Source organism: Lynx canadensis, chromosome D1, assembly GCF_007474595.2.
Source record: "Lynx canadensis isolate LIC74 chromosome D1, mLynCan4.pri.v2, whole genome shotgun sequence".
Classification (NCBI taxonomy): Eukaryota; Metazoa; Chordata; class Mammalia; order Carnivora; family Felidae; genus Lynx; species Lynx canadensis.
The window spans coordinates 89012977-89030196 of NC_044312.2; the positions used below are offsets into that span (position 1 = coordinate 89012977).

A 17220-nucleotide genomic window follows, 5' to 3' on the forward strand; every position below is an offset into this window, starting at 1 on the left:
GGGGTGTGGCCAACGTGACAAGAGGCGGGGCCTGGGAGGGTCTTGCTGACTGGGCGATCAGGCGGTGCTGCGGGCAGCCCGCGACAAGGCCGGGAAGATGGCGGCCTCCTGGAGGCTGGGCTGTGACCCTCGGGTGCTACGCTACCTCTTGGGCTCCGGCGGCTGCCGAAGACTGGGGCTGGTGAGGGGCGCTTCCGGATGGTCGTTCGGTCGCGGAGCTAGTTGGAGATGGCTTCACAGCACGCAGTGGCTGCGGGGTGAGTGGTCGGGGCTCGCTCAGCTTCTCCGTGTAGCTGAGTAATGGGCCTGGGTCAGGGGCTTTTGGATTCAAGGCCCATCTGGGTGTGGAAGTGCCCGCGGCTCCCGGTTCCTAAGGCCTTTTCTCGGGGAGAGGTCCGCTGACTTGGCCTAGTGCATGCATGCCGCGAAGGGTTTTTCTTGGGAGTTGGGAGAACTTGACTCCATTCCTGGGCCCCTGGTTAGTGTGGCTTCTCTGTGACCTTGCCTTGGAATTTGGGTTATTTGTGACGCGCGGAGAGAGGTCCTCAACGCCTTTCTTTCAAGCCACTTCCCAGTCTCAGGTTCCCCTAAAGCTGTCAGGGTGTCGAAGCTTGCTGAGATTCAAAAGCCACTGGTAGCCATTCTTATTCATTCTCTTGGCCCCTCTCTATTGGGAGATCTTTTCTTCCAGGCCTCTCGGGTTGCCCCGCGCGACAAGCAAGAGACTTAATTTGTAAATACCTATGACATCACAGACATAGGTCGAGAAGAATGTTTTAAGCAGAACATGCGCGTGAAAGAGTGGAATATTAGGAGGGGAATCATACCAAGAAGTTATTAGAGAAAGTAGGCATTAAGTAATGACATTAACAGAATTAACATAATTCTTTTAGTATTTAACAGGAGGTAATACAGTATGCTGGGCATTATTTTTCTTTACATGAGGGTGGGGGGATATGGCTAACATTTTTTGAGTGTGCTGTATTACCTGCCAATCATCTGGCACTTCACAGTCTGAATTTTGATATAAAAAATCAGGGGTAGTAGGCATTGCTTACATATTCTGAGCTACCTGAGACTCAGAAAAAAAAAAAAAGTTACACAGAGTCACACGGTAAGATGAGTACACTGAGATTTTAAGCTTTGGTAATGGGAACAATTTATTTCAGTTTCTTCAGTTGAATATTTCATAAAATACCTCTTGGTGTAGTGGTTTTTTTTAACTGTGTATAGAATTCCCTGTTTTCCCTTTCTCCATTTTGTGAAATATTGAACTTTTCCTGTAGCTCCCAGATATTCTGTGTGGGATGGAGCTCAAGTTTTGATATTTTATGGTGGTGTTTGCTGGGCTATACTTTAAGACTCACTACCTTAGAAAATCATGGCATAGTAAAAGCTCAGTGTTGCAAATAATTTGGGAAGGTATCCTTTTGTTTTCTTTCAAATTTTTATTTAAATTCTAGTTAGTTAATATAAAGTGTAATACTGGTTTCAGGCATAGAATTTCGTGATTTATCACTTATATGTAATACCTAGTGCTCCTCATAACAAGTGCCCTCCTTGATGCCCATCACCCGTTTTGCTCATCCCCCACCCTCCTCCCTCCATAAACCCTCAGTTTGTTCTGTATAGTTAAGAGTCTTTTATGATATGCTTCCCTCTCTCCCTTTTTTTTCTTCCCATGTGTTCATCTGTTTTGATTCTTAAATTCCACATGAATGAAATCTTACGGTATTTGTCTTTCTCTGACTGACTTATTTCGCTTAACATAATACTCTCTCGCTCTATCCATGTTGTTGCAAATGGCAAGATTTCATTCTTTTTGAGGGCCGAATAATATTCCAGAGTGTGTGTGTGTGTGTGTGTGTGTGTGTGTACACACTTTATCCATTCATCAGTTGATGGACATTTGGGCTCTTTCCATAATTTGGCTGTTGCTGATAATGCTGTGATAAACATAAGGGTGCATATGCCCCTTCGGATCTGTATTTTTGTATCCTTTGGGTAAATACTTAGTAGTGCAATTGCTGGATTGTGGGGTAGTTCTATTTTTAACTTTTTGAGGAAACTCCATACTGTTTCTTAACCTTGTTTGGAAAACATTCTTTTTTTTTTTTTTTTTTTTTAATGTTTATTTATTTATTTTTGAGAGAGAGAGATAAAGAGCAAGGTCGGGTCAAGAGAGAGGGAGACAGAATCCCAAGCAGGCTATGTGCTGTCAGCACAGAGGCTGATGCGGGGCTTGAACTCACAAACTGTGAGATCATGACTTGAGCCGAAACCAAGAATTGGACGTTTAACCGACTGAGCCAACCAGGCGCCCCGGAAAACAGATTCTTTAGAGAATCTTTGAATGCTTTAGACTCTCTACAGAAAAAGGAACATAGGTGGTTACAGACAGAAAGGTGCATGCAGTTTCAGGGGTTTTCTTTAGAACCAGTTTAAGGACTTCTGCCTCTGCAAACTCACTTAGGCAGTCCTTATCTGATGCATCATGACATTTTTTTTTAAATTTTTTTTAACATTTATTTATTTTTGAGACAGAGAGAGAGAGAGCGTGAACAGGGGAGGGTCAGAGAAAGAGGGAGTCACAGAATCTGAAACAGGCTCCAGGCTCTGAGCTGTCAGCACAGAGCCCGACGTGGGGCTCGAACCCACGGACCGCGAGATCATGACCTGAGCCGAAGTCGGACACTTGACCGACCGAGCCACCCAGGCGCCCCAGATGCATCATGACATTTTACCTACTCCCCTGCACACCATGAACAACTTGGCTCACTCGGCCTGAACATCATCTGTAAGAGGGAGATCACTATATCTCATGGAAGCTAAGTTTCCCAGCTCCTCCTTCCTTCATGTATAAGGACTCTGGTGATTATATTGGGCCACCAGGATTCTTTCCCTATCTCAACATGAGCTGTTTAACAACCTTAATTCCTTCTTCAAGCTTAATGCTCCCTTGCCATGTAACATAATGTATTCGCAGGTTCTGGATGTTAGGATGTGGGACATCTTGGAGGAGTGGGGGATGGGAGGCAGGGTTGTTATTCTGCCTACCTCAGTAGCTGACAGTGTTGTTGGGTAGCTTTAAGTTATTTGGAAATCTTGGGTTTTTTTATTTTCTAATATACGGAGCTAAAATTTGTCTCGTAACTTTCCACATACAGGTTTTTGTCGTGGTAAATACAGGTGGTGGTCCTTGAACTATTTATTTTACAAAGCATGAATTACATGGTGTTGGCTTATTTTTCTCTGAGCTTGTTAGAAATTGTAATTTCATAAAACTAAACAGCTATTTGGTAACCTATAGACTATAGGAATTAAGTACACTTACTGAATAATTTCTCTTTTCATACATCTAATCCAGGATCTTAAACTCTGTCCATGGGAGTCATACTTGGAGTATTGGTTTCCTTAAATGGTGTTTGTTGGCAACATTTTTATGAGCAATGACATGTGTCCCATGCTTAGTGCCATCTATGAATTAGGAAGTGGACCCTCATCAGCCACCATACCACATCTGCCAGCATCATGATCTTGCACTTCCAGCCTCCAGAACTGTGAGAAATAAATGTTGTTTATAAGCCATCCGCCTCAGGTATTTTATGACAGCTGTCCAAATGGACTAACACACTGGGCAATGAGGTCACTAACTCGGAGCACATGTTCACAAGAAAGGTACACGATTGAACAAAATTGGGTCTCTTCCAGCAAGAAAGGAGTCGGGGAAGTGGATTTGAGAAGAACAAGTAGCACTGAGAGCTTACTATGTACCATGCACCCTTGTCAGCACTTTACATGACTTAATTCACTTAATACTCTCAGTGTCTGATGCTGTGCTCTGCTGATAGAACTCCAATTTCAACCCGGCTCTGCCTGACACCAGAACCTGTTTCCTTAACCACAGTCTACCTCAGTGTCAGGTGGTGGCCTGGCCGTAGCCATCAACAGAACGATGTCAGCATGCTGAAGCTGTGTTCACCATGTTTCTATTCTGTGTGAACACCTCCACTTTTTTTTTTTTTAAGTGAAGTGAGAGCTATTTTAGTAATATCTACATTGTGAAATAGTATTTCAGTGATAGTCATGATATCATTTTTTTAGAACAGTTTAACAGTTACAATTCTAGACTGACTGTATAAAGGGTGGCAGAACCCTTTAAGAGTTAGAGTATATGTTAATGTCCTCCTATCTGCAAGTTTCTAATTGATATACAGTTGCCCCTCGAACAACATGGAGGTTAGAAGCATTGACCCCTCCCACCAACGCAGTGGACAATCCATGTATAATTTTGATTGCCCCAAAACTTAAGTACTAATAGCCTGCTGTTGACCAGAAGCCTTACCAATAACATAAACAGTCAATGAACGCATATTTTGTGTGTTATACGTATCATCAACCGTATTCTTATATACATAACTTTTTCTTAAATGTTTTGGTACTTCTAGGCTATGTGGTTTGTGAGTTCTTTCAAATTGTTGCAGATCTCCAAAAATTTTCCCAATATATTTATTTTTTAAAAATCTGCATGTAAGTGGACCTGTAAATTTCAAATTCATGTTGTTCAAGGGTCAACTGTCCTCCTGAGTGTGCCTAATTGTTAATGTCTTGACCTTCATTTGCCTTTTACAGCCAATGTGTAAATCCCCAAACTTATGCATGTGTCCATTTTTTTGCTAGACTCTTAAGTAATGATTTCTTTTTGTCCTGTTCCAAGATTGCAAAATAAATGGATTTAGGTAGAATTTTAATTTTATAATTTAATAGCAAGAAGACCAGTATTGCAAGCTGAAACCTCTTCTGTCGTGTTCAGTTTCTCCCACTCAGAGGAAGTATTTCCATAGCCATGGAGTACCTACAATTCTGGCCAGCTTCCTTACAGATGCACCATTGGATACTAAGTGTATGAAAGAATTAGCAGATTCTGTAAACAAAATGGAGGGAATGGTGATTTTATTTTATTTTATTTTATTTTATTTTATTTTATTTTATTTTATTTTATTTTATTTTATTTTATTTATTATTTTTGTACTCGGTAAGCAGTACATTTACTATAGCTAGTGATCTGCTCAATACTTTGCTGCAATCAAGGGCTTTCTTGTATTACATGAAAAATTTTAGGGAAGAATTAAGGTTGGCACATTTCAGGAGAACTTCCTTGGGATTGAACTAGTGCTAGGTTTTAGGGGAGACACAAGTCTGTTTGAAAACTGACTAAAGTTATACCACTTCAGAAAAATGTGTACGTGCAAAATTTTCTATGTAGTTTCAGGAAACTTGTGGATCTCCCTGTAATTTATCTATAAACACCAGTTAGTCTCCAGCCTATTTCCATAAACATGTCTGTCATTTCCTACAGAAAATAGTGCTATTTTGCAAGGATATTTACCATATCTGAGAACAAGAAGTGAATGTTTTTGTATAGGGGTTCCCATCATAAATAAATGGCTAGCGAATACATTTATATAAAGCCAGTTATTTGGAAATCTTGGTTCGAACTATTTCTTCAAATAGAGTGACCTCTTCTGCGGGTTGAAATTTTTCTAATTACTTAAATACTATTCTCCTAAATCTTCTGTAGGGTCCTGCAGGGAATAGATGGCACCGTAAAAATAGGTAATTTGAGGAGAGTTTACTAGGTGACTACTTTTTGTGAATTCCGGGTGTAGAGGTGGTGCTGTGCTGCGGGGCTATTTAGAGCAAGGTGCTGAGTGGCATCGTGAAGAGGCATGGGAAGGGGGCAGTTGCTAGAGCTGGAAAGGAGGGAGCCTGCGGGGAGGATCCTGTGATGGAGGTGTGTCCTTCAGTTGAAGGATCTAACCAGCCCAGGTGGCTACACACGGAGGGAGCTGGGGAAGTAAATACCTTGACCACCCCCCTCTCCGCTCTCCCTTCATCTCCTGCTTCTACTGCCCTGTGGCTGAACCCCGGTGGGTTCAAGGCACAAGGAAGGGTGTTGTTGAGGCACACACAGTGGTCTGGGGAAAGTCGAGGGGTAGATTTAGAAGGGCAGATGGGAGATCTCTCCCATCCCCTCCTACCTCACACCCTTCAGTCTTCTCACTTTGAACCTTAGGTGAACACTGAAATACCAAGTACTGTATTGTTTATAAATATGGTGGCTCTCATGCTAAGAGAGAGGAAAAGAGCAAGTATAAGTTCTCTGGATTGTGTCCTGAGGCCATTGCCTTGCACAAGAGTAAGCACAGGGTCTGTGTAACTGACCTGATGTTTAATGGGATTTTTCTGTATACGTTTGAACAACTGGATAGGAATAGAGTCTATATAGCTTATAAGGCTCTTTGGGCGCTTTATACAGGTAGAAAGATTTTGTTTTTGGAGCTGTGGCATCTAATTTTGATTTTTGTTATTTCACTTGTATCACAATTAGAGTCATCCCTGACTCCTTTCATATGGCACATCTAGTCTATCAGAAATTTCTCTTGGCTCTACCTTTGAGATGTAATCTGACCACTCCTCACCAACTAGCATGGTCTAAGCTACCATGATCTCTGCTCTAGATTATTGCGAGTGTCCCAGTAGGTATCCCTAGCATTACCCTTGGCCCAGTACACTGTTCTCCATGCAGCTTTCACAGTGCTTTTAAATTATAAATTAGATCATGCCAGTTCTCTGCTGCAAACCCTCCAAGGCTTCTTATTAAACTCAGTCTGAGATCTGAAGTTCTGACTGTGGTTTACGAGGCCCCCTATGGTAGGATCCCTCCGCTCCCTGACTTCAACGGACCGCATACTTCCTCACTTTCTCACTCTACTCCCAAGCGCCAAGCGCTGGCTTTCTCTGTGTGTTTGGAACATAGCAACAAGCATACTCTCTGCTCATTCTTTGTGCTTGCTGTTTCCTCTGTTTAGAAGGCTCTTCCATCAGATATTTGCATGGCTTCTTCCATTCAGCTCTGCTCATTTTATCAAAGGAGGCCTCCGACCAACTGATAAAATAGTTCTTCCACTGTCACTGTATTCCCTTACCTGCCTTTCTTTTCTTATTTCTTATCACCACCAGACACGTCATGTTTATTTTCTGTCTCCCCTCTTTAGAATGAAAACTCCATGAAAGCAGGAATTTTTGTCTGTTTTCACTTTTGATATCTCCAACCCCTAGAAGAACACCTAATGCTTGGTAGGCTCTGAATAAATATTTGTTGAATAAACAAGTGAATAAACAAACAGGTGTCCTTGTCTTTCTCCTTTCTTCACTCCGCTCCTCTGCCATGAAATGATCTTCCAGAAATGCCTCCCATTTCTCTCTACCACTGTTAGAATGAAGGCCAGACATTTGAAGATCTAATGGAAGGCCCTAGGTGCCTTTTCAGTCTCTCAGGCCAAGCGGTCTCAGTGAGTAAAGGAGAACAGGTAACACATTCGTGGGTAGCTTTTTTGGTACTTGAAGCCCCTCTATTTTAATTTTTCTGCAAGGTTTATAGTTGCGACCCTGTCAAAGCAACTGTGCAGTGTTATTTTTTTCTGTAAATTGCAGATTTGTGAAGGTCAGCTGTTTATGTGGAACTGCAAACAAGTTCAGTTTTTAGTTGTGGTATTTGTCTTGCTCAAAAATTCTTTCATAGTTTTCCATTGCAGATTAAATAATGTCAAACCCATTAACGAGGTATTCAAGTTAAGCTATAATAGTGCTGTAACATACGTTTTTAACTTACATGCCCACTTTTTATGTTCATTCTATTCCACTCTCCAGGCACTCTGAACTGTAATTCCCACCTCCTTCTATGGGTGTGATGCTCTCCTCACCTGGAATGTCTGCTCATTTTCTCACTTTGTTTTTTTTACCTAGCACAAAGTTTTTAAATTAAAAAAAAAAAAAATTGTAGTAAAATATACATAAAATTCACCATGTTAATTATTTTTATGTGTTCAGTTCCATGGCATTAAATACATCCACATCGTTGTGCAACCATCGCCACGGTCTTTATCTCTAGAACTTTTTTCATCTTCCCAAACTGAAACCCTGTGTCCCCTAAACAGAATCTCCCCTTTCCTTTTTCTCCCCAGGCCCAGGTGACCACCTTCTTTCTATCACTATGAATGTGCCTGTTCAGACTATCTCATGCAACTGGAATCCTACATCGTTTGTCTTTTTGTATTTAGCTAATAGCATAGTGGCTTCAGGTTTCATCTGTCCTGTTGCCTGTATTCCAATTTCATTCTTTTTTTAAGGTTGATCATATTTCATTGTAGTTCTATAGCACATTTTGTTTCTCCATTCACCTGTCGATGTACATTTGGGTTGTTTTCACCTTTTGGCTGCTGTGAATACTGCTCCTGTGAATATGGGTGTACAATATCTGTTCCAGCCCCTGCTCTCAGTTCTTTTGGGTATATACCCAAACATAGGAGGCCTGGAGAAAATGGTAATACTTCTGTTTAATTTTTTGAGGAATCCTATGGGTTTCCATAACAGCTGCGCTATTTTACTTTCTCCCCAACAGTGCACAAGGATTCTAATTTCTCCACATCTTGCTAACACTTGTTTTCTGGGGGTTTTATTTGTTAGGATGGGGTGTGTGTTTGTTTGTTTGTTTGGTTTTGTTTTTGATTTTTTTGATAATAGCCATAGCAGATTTTTTTTTTCCTTTCTTGATCAGCCCAAGTCTCAGCTTTCATTGCTCTTTAGTACTCTTACAGCATTTTTATCTACTACCCTCTAGTACTTGTGTATATATCTTGACTTCCCATTTAAACTGTAATCCTTTGGAGGTCAAGATTCTGGTCTTATATTGGTCTAGGACTAGGATAATGGGAGCTCAGGAGGCATTTACTGAGAGCCTGATTTGCTCCTTAGCTTTGGTAGTGAATGTTTTGACAGCACCACTGAAGATCAAACATTTGCTGATGATTTTTTAAAAATGGTCATTTATTTATTTTGAGAGAGAGAGCACAAGCCGGGGAGAGGGGCAGAGAAAAGGAGAGAGACAATCCCAAGCAAGCTCTGCACTGTCAGCACAGAGCTGGACACGGGGGTCAAACCCACAAACCATGAGATCATGACCTGAGCAGAGATCAAGAGCTTAACCGACTGAGCCACCCAGGTGCCCCCACATTTACTATTGATTTTAATGAGAATTTGGTTTTCAAACGTACACTACAGTTAAAATAGAGATCAAGAGCTAGTGTATTGTAGCTGTGAGAATGCGGCCAGGTTAGGTGAAGGAGAGAGTAGAAAGGAAACCTTCGTGTTTAGGGTTGAGATGTGAAAGGAACAGTGAATCTATTTTTCCATTACTTGAGGAAGGAATTGTAATGCACAATATGGTAATACATATAGCCAACTCTGGATGTGTGCGAGTTCACCCTCTTAACCGTTTCTGTGCTACCTGTCAGTAATAATTAGCTAAGGTTTTTGAGACTGGCTGTTTGCCAACCCCACCCCCACCCATGAAGACTTTGCACGTGTTAACCTTATTTAGTCCTTACAAACTGTTCTACAGAAGAGGCAACTGAGGCACAGAAGGAGTAAGTGACTTGTAAGTGGTGGATCTATACTAAACCTAGGCGGTTTGGTTCCAGCGCCTGTGCTCTAAATCACTATGGTATGCTGCTGCCACTTGTTAGGATTTTTATAAAATTAACTAAACATGTTTATTAAATAACAAAATATTTACTTTAACACAGTAATACATGCATATAGTTTAAACAGTCAAATAGTACTGAAAGGTTATAACAATGCAGCAGATCTCCCCATCTCTCCCTGCTTTCCCAGTCTTCTTTCTTATAAGCAACAGGTTTTGTCTCTTTGTTCCAGCGTTTGTTTGTCTCCCTATTTCTGTTTTACATATTATCTGTGGATGAGTGCTGGTCAGTGCCATCCCCTAGGTTTTCCCTCTCTTGTTCCTCCAGTGTAGTTACTTTGCAATTCTTGGTTAAATCCGCATTCAGTGTTTACACTGAATACATCTTGAGATTGTCCTATATTGTCCCAAATTATCATTGTTACCTTTCTTACTGTTGGCTTTTTCTGTATTGTTGCCTTAAAATTTTTTCTTTAGTTTTCTCTGATAACTGTTGCTGATTCATCCCGCAGTATCTAATAGCTTCTCAGCACAGCTTGTCCTATTGTCAGTCACATCAGATTATCTGCTAATTTCTTTATACACTTCCTGTCTACCCCCACATGTGTAAGTTGATCCTTCATTCTAAAGGTCTTCTCTTTTGCCTTCTCCAGAGAAACAGTCTCCAGTGTCCCAGTCTTCTGTTGAATGAGGATGGGTTGTTACCCAGCACTGGACTGCAGGAGGGGATCCAGTTAGCATTCAGATAGCATTCCCCAGTTCCAAAGGTCCTCGTACAGCTGGTTCCTGGGCGTTTGGGCAATTCTGTTGCATGAACGGGTGATTATCTCAGCTTTCCCCACTGCTGGCTTAGGATTCAGCTTACTGGAATCTCTTTGGACAATAATTACTCATCTCTTTACTTTTCTGCCTCCAAATTTGTGTGCTGTTACTCCTCCTTTTTGCCCTGTCCTTGTGGGGTTTATCTAAAAATAAGCAAACAAAAGTACTTTTTTGTTTGTTTTGTTTTCTCAGTGTTAGATAAGTTTTGGGCACAGAGTGAAATTGGATGAACTTACTAGAGAAGACTATTAAAATGTAGATTATAAGAAACAAAAGAAATAAAAAGCACATATATACCATCACCAGCCAGAGAACCACTGGTGCCATTTTGGAGCACATCCTTCAGTCCGTGTGTGTACAAGCGAAGCAGGTGGGAAATGGATGATGCCGCATATACTGTTGGTGGGCCATCTTTTACCACGGCAGGACCTGTAAATGCCATTTTCACAAACTATTACGCATACATTTTCTGTTGTCCATTGACATTTTCAGTTTATTCTTACACTGGTACTATACCTAAATCACTGTTTGAGTAAAGAAGACTTCTACGACAAGTACTCATTTTTAAGAAAATTTGCTTTAGTTACTTCATTCTGTGTTATCTCATCCAGCCTGCAGGTGGCACAATTGTTTTATTTTTAACAGAAATTCTAAAGGTTAATTATATGTAATGAGCTCTTGCATTGGAAAGAGAGGCGCTTAAATGAGCAACATCTCTTCCTATTAGAGAAGAAGCAAATTAGTGTTAAGAACAGGGAGGCGCACTAAGAAAGTATTGAATTATTTATTTCTTCATTTGGTCTATCTTCACGATTTTTTGTGTATTTGCATAATAGTCCCTTAAATGGACCAGAGCCTGATGCTCAAGCAATATTCATATGTAAACTGCTGAATTTCCTTAATTTCTTTCATCAGAGTGATAGGGCTTAGATCTGCTTCATGTTAACCACAGAGCAATCTGTTCTGCTTTTATATTTTAAGAGTTTGCATATATTATTATTATTTTTTTAATCTGGAGATCTTTTAGAGTTGATGTATATATCATCAATTTAAAGCTTTGATATAATTACTGAAGTATGAATGTTTTGTTCTTAGGATAAAAGAAGTTCTTTAGGGAACCAGAAGTAGAAGTAGATTAGTGTACCTTATTTGAAGTTGAAGACAATTATTCTGCAGAAAGATTGAAAGACCAGATTTGAAGAAATATAGGAATTACTTAGAGAAACTGCTGTAAAATTCAGTGATTGATAGATTGCTGTGTGCCTGATAACGACATGGAAGGCAGCAATATACTAAACAAAAAAGGTTGATTGTGTCATTCTATTAAAGAAAACAAAAGATTAGAATAGTTCTAGTGAGGGGCGCCTGGGTGGCTCAGTCGGTTAAGCGTCTGACTTCGGCTCAGGTCATGATCTCATGGTTCGTGGGTTCGAGCCCCGCGTCGGGCTCTGTGCTGACGGCTCAGAGCCTGGAGCCTGCTTTAGATTCTGTCTCCCCCTCTCTCGGCCCCTCCCATGCTCACTCTCTGTCTCTCAATAATAAATAAACATTAAAAAAAATAGTTCTAGTGATTTTTGAGGCTCCACTTTTTAAAACCATTATGTTTTAAATATAAACTGGAAATGTACATTGCCACGGTCCTCTTTTTTTAATTACAGAAGGACTTCACAAGCCATTAGCTATAATTTGTTAGTTTGATACAAAGAAATAAAATGCTAACACTAAAATGACTACCAGAGAGTTAAACTCTAACTAAAATGTGTGTGTATTTTTGAGTATTAATTGAAATAACTGGTAGGACCAGTGGAGAATAAAACACGTTTCCTTTATTCTTATTCATAGTTGTGCCCAGTTATTAGGAAATGTAATGGGTTCTCATTTCGAGGCCTCCTTAGTTCGACAGGAAAAAGGTAGAACAGACTGCTTACTGGAATGGAAAGAGAAACTATATTTAATTTCTAATGAAAGTAAAAATATTAGGTATAGGCCAAAATTCCAAGAAGTCTAGAAAAGCCCATACTATCTGAATAGAATTGATGACAGCCATAAAGGGCCGGTATTAATTATGTGCAGCCTGTCATTCAAAGATGATATGATTGCATACTTGCTTCATCACTGGAAAAAATACATATGGAAAAGGTATGTATAATGTTCCAGTCGAAAGAGGATACACTGGAATGAAATACGTACCATTATTAGTAAATTAATGTTTATGTTTTGACGTAATTTTCTGGCATGAGAATCTGAGGGTAGATTGGCTAGATTAATCAGAAAATACATTGCACATTTTACTTTCTTTAGTAAGCTGGTGTAATCAATCAAGAGATAGTACCAAATATGAGACATGTCCAAAATGTCTTTCTTTGTCTTTTATCACCTTCACTTCAGAGCAAAGGTAGTGATCTATTATAGAATTGTTATATTTTATTGTCATTATTCAGAGAAGCAATTTCAATTCATCCTTGAAGGGTGGCTGTATGAGGAATGATTATGTTCTTTTTATTTTTAAAATATGAAAATTTTTGAGTTCTTGATGTGGTAATTTGGAAAATAATAATAAATACAAAAGTTTCGTAATATAGTCCTTAACATCAGGAAAAATGGAAATGTGAAGGTCTCGTAGGTGAGAGATTATGATAGGAGTTAGAATCATAAAATAAATATGAATTGTAACATGGTAACTAGAACGAAGGTATAAAAATATTGAAGTGAGATTTTGTTTTGGAAGACTTGATTTAGGGTTTGTCATAAATTAGAATCTGGACATAGAATCACTGAAGTCCATTTATATTGCTGCTCTGAAGTGGAATCTATTTGCTATAAATTTAATATATATGTGATTATGAATAATTCTGTCTCATAACACCAGCCTTCTTCTTGATGGAAGCAATGTATTAGGACTTTTTTTAAAGCTGTGTTTTTCAAGAAGAGGCTGACCTCTTATTGTCATGCTATTAGAAGGTAATTTTTTTTTTTTTCAAACCCCCTTTGTCAGTATGAACTTAAAAAAATTAAATGCTGAGGCTTGGACTTGCTTAACTTTGTGAAGACAAATGTTTTTGTTTTCTAAATCAAGCCATGAAAAATATGCAAAAGGCATACACAACATAATGTAGGGAATTAGAAAGCTCATTTTATTGTTTCCAAATGTGGTTAGTTTGTCGAGCGTTGAGCACTTTTTAAGAATTCTTCCAATTAAGCTTAGGCTTGTTAAGGGTTCGGGTGTGGAGGTGCATCACTAATGTTCAGTTTGCCTGTGTGTGTTGTGCTTTCCCTAAATGCACTTCCCCGAATTCTAATTTACTTCAGAATTTAGTACTCTGATGTTTATAGACAACAGTGCACTGGGGTTGTACATAGTAGTTTGCGTTCTTTTCTACCCATTCAGTATCTTAATGTGCCTTTTTTAGTCCATGAGGACTTATTTCACTACAGAAAAAAATGCAAAGATTTTTGTAAGCTGTGTTACATTCATGGTTTGCATTTCAACTAAACCTAGCTTGGAAGTTAAATGAAACCGTTTTTCAGTGAAAGTTCTCGAAAGACATAATGCACAGGAGTTGATGGCTTGTGTTCGTTCGCCAGTCTCTTCTGAGATAACTGTTTTAACAATAAATCAGGTGTTAATAAGAAATAAGTGACTTAATAAGTCAATTATTAATAAATAATAAATGAGGATTTATCAGGAGTTAGGAAAGTCATTGTGGCTATTTTTACTCCGTTATTTTCAAGATACAATGCACTTAATGATTACTTGTTTTCTGCTATATTCAGAATATTCATTGTCGGTACGAAAAGTGGTTTCTCAATGCCCGAATTCTTTAAGCCTAAGGTAGGGAAAGGGCTTATTGGGATATTTCACTGAAGATATGAAAAATGTTCACATGGACTTGCAGTGTCTGATTTGCTGTGTTTGAATTTCTGGGTGAAGAGACAGTGATTAATTAATGATCTATATTTGTGAGGATCATCAATTAATGATGAGAGGTAGTACCATGTAGTAGAGGATAGCCTTGAGGTTTAGGCAGGAAGAATTCGAATCCCTTAATCAATGGCTTGTAGTTTTCTCATTGATGAAATGGGCATATTGACTTAGAGTTTGGTTTGGACTCCACCATTGTTGGGGTATAAGGAGTGATAATTCTACTTTTCTGTCCTTAGAGTTTGGTGCCCATTGAGAGAGAGGCAAAAAAGTCAGATGGGGATCAAAGTAACAGTTTTAATGCTGGCGGTTTTGTTGTATTGGAGAATGTGACTTAGATCTGTGGCCCTCTACAGTTAGGCTTCTCAATATCACCCCATATTTTTTCTTAAATTTTTTTGATGTTTTATTTACTTTTGAGACAGAGCGTGAGCAGGGGAGGGGCAGAGAGAGAGAGGGAGACACAGAATCCGAAGCAGGCTCTGGGCTCTGAGCTGTCAGCACAGAGCCCGATGCCAAAGTCGGAAGCTTAACCTACTGAGCCACCCAGTCGCCCCAGTATCACCCCATATTTAGACTTTGGGCTTTCGTTTGAGGAGAGTTCAAACACACAAACACACAGACCTGAATTGCTTCCTCACACCCAGTGGACCCTGATGGCAGAAACAGAGGTAGGCCTGCTCTCTGTCTTTGAAAGGCATGTGCATTTATGCCTAGCACAGGAAGCGCTGAAAGAAAAATGCAAGTTCCCTAAGGAAGGCATTTCTTAGATAAAATGAGGAAGAAGCTGAGGCAGGTATGTGGGCTTGGTGGAGAGAGGACAGAAACTTCCCTCCAAATGGTTCAGAGATGGAACTCCTTTACCATGAAGCTATAGGAACTTTCCCCTTGAAGTCACAGTAAATTATTAGTTTCCCAAAGGATATATTTAATCTCCTTTAACATTAGTGTTCAGTTCCCTTGCTTTTAACCCTAAAACATCAATGGGGGGGGTGAAAAAAGAAGAAGCCCTTTTCTGTGCTCTTCCTGATTTGAAATATTACATGTGCTATATAGTGTTTTGCTTTTTTGGGTCAGAGAGTTGAATAATTTGAGGATAGAATAGGTTCTGTGGAAGGTTTCAGGGAATGTAATTTCTTACCATGGCTACTGCTGATAGCTGGAATATGCTGTTAACTGTTTTATTAGTATAAACTTTATGTGAACTTAATGTGCCGACTGTGTGCTCTTTGAGTGTAGTCCTGGACACTGGACAACTATTGGGAAAGCACATCTGGACAAATGTAGAGACTGTGAAACTGTGTCCCTTTTAGACTGTGAAGCTGTGCTTCACTGAATGGTGTACCTTTTGGGGTCCCTAGTTAAGTTGTGGTGGGGAACACAATCTGAGGTCGATTTAACCATGGAGGTTCGCTTGCCTGGTCATCTTTGACAAGGCAAATCTTGACTTTAGTGCTTACCAGTAAGAACCTTTGATTCTTGAATAGTGTGATAGGAGAGGGAACTAAAAAAGACAGTTTCTTAAAGTCTAATCTTGATTACTTTGTTGTAGGTTATGAGAACCCTAGTTTTTTTTTCTTTTTTTCTTGTTTCCATGCCATTTACTAGACCCTGAATTTGACCACTTGGGAGTCTTAAGTTTTGGAATATTTTCCTTCTCAAATTGAATTTGATTTTAGAGTATTTGGCCTTTTTATTGATGCCTCGTGAGGGTGCATTCTTTTTTTGTGACTTAGCTTTCTTTTTTTTTTAATTTTTCAAAATTTTTATTTATTTTTGAGAGAGGGAGAGGCAGAGCATGAGTGGGGGAGGAGCAGAGAGAGAGAGAGGGAGACACAGAATCTGAAATAGGCTCCAGGCTCTGAGCTGCCAGCACAGAGCCTGACGCAGGGCTTGAACTCGGGAACAGCCAGATCATGATCTGAGCCGAAGTCAAACGCTTAACTTACTGAGCCACCCAGGCACCCCATCTAATATTTCTGTTTTTAAATTCCAGTTGATCCCATTAAGATACTGATGCCATCGCTGTCTCCTACAATGGAAGAAGGAAATATTGTGAAATGGCTAAAAAAGGAAGGTAAGCAAGTACTCCACTAATGCCTTGTGTCATTTCATCATTTGGGGTTCTTTTCCAGTCAGTTGTATTATACAATACATGAATTAAATCATGTCTCCGCTCATTAACCTAAGTGTTTTTAGATAAAATTTTCCCATGGCAATATAATGTAGCAAAGGTTTTCTGATTCAGCCTGTATCTTTTCACAAGCAGAGAATGGCAAAATATTTTGGGGTTTTTGTTGTGTTTCAGTCCTTATACTTAGCTTTTAGTTTCAGCATCATAAATTTGTTGATCTCCTTATGTTAATCTGTGGCTTTATGATGATTCTGTGTGTGTGTGTGTGTGTGTGTGTGTGTGTGTGTGTTTTTCCTGAAGCTAAGCAAGTTGATTATGAATGTCATTGGCAAGAACAAATAAGTAAGGATAATAAAGAAAGCTCCCAAAAGAAGAGAGTGGAGAAGGAGTCTAGCCCTGCTAGATAGTAAGTGTGTTATTATGCCTCTGTCATGCAGGGACATGGGGACAATTACTGTGAAGGCATCTGGAGAAGGAGACTTTATTTTTCTGGTGGCTGCTTTCTTTTCCTTTTTTTGCCCCTCTGGCCGTTGCCATGTGCGATGGTAGAAAACCTGCGCCCACGCGGGTATTGACTGGGGGACAGCTTCTTTCAGCCATCTTTCCCTGTGCTTTACTCGGTCTGCAATACGTTAAAGTTTTGTGGAGGAAAGAGGATGTGTCTCCAGTCCCTATTAGAGGTTGTTAGAGAAATGGACCAGATGAGTTCCCCGTAGCCATTACTATGCTTCAGCTTGAGAAATAGTGAACCAAATGTTAAAAACAGAAAGAGGGGAGCAGAATGGATGACATGGCTTG

The 17220-nt window shown here is 39.7% G+C and overlaps 1 protein-coding gene across 1 annotated transcript in view; it reads left to right on the plus strand.

Annotated features, from left to right (window-relative positions):
• Positions 1-33: 33 nt before the first annotated feature.
• The window catches only part of PDHX (pyruvate dehydrogenase complex component X), a 72132-nt gene continuing 54945 nt past the window's right edge, over positions 34-17220 (plus strand). Inside the window, exons 1-2 of the mRNA XM_030332022.2 lie at positions 34-257; positions 16285-16365. Coding sequence (XP_030187882.1) covers positions 98-257; positions 16285-16365 — 241 coding nt within the window. The 5' untranslated portion in view covers positions 34-97. The remainder of the gene's footprint in view (positions 258-16284; positions 16366-17220) is intronic.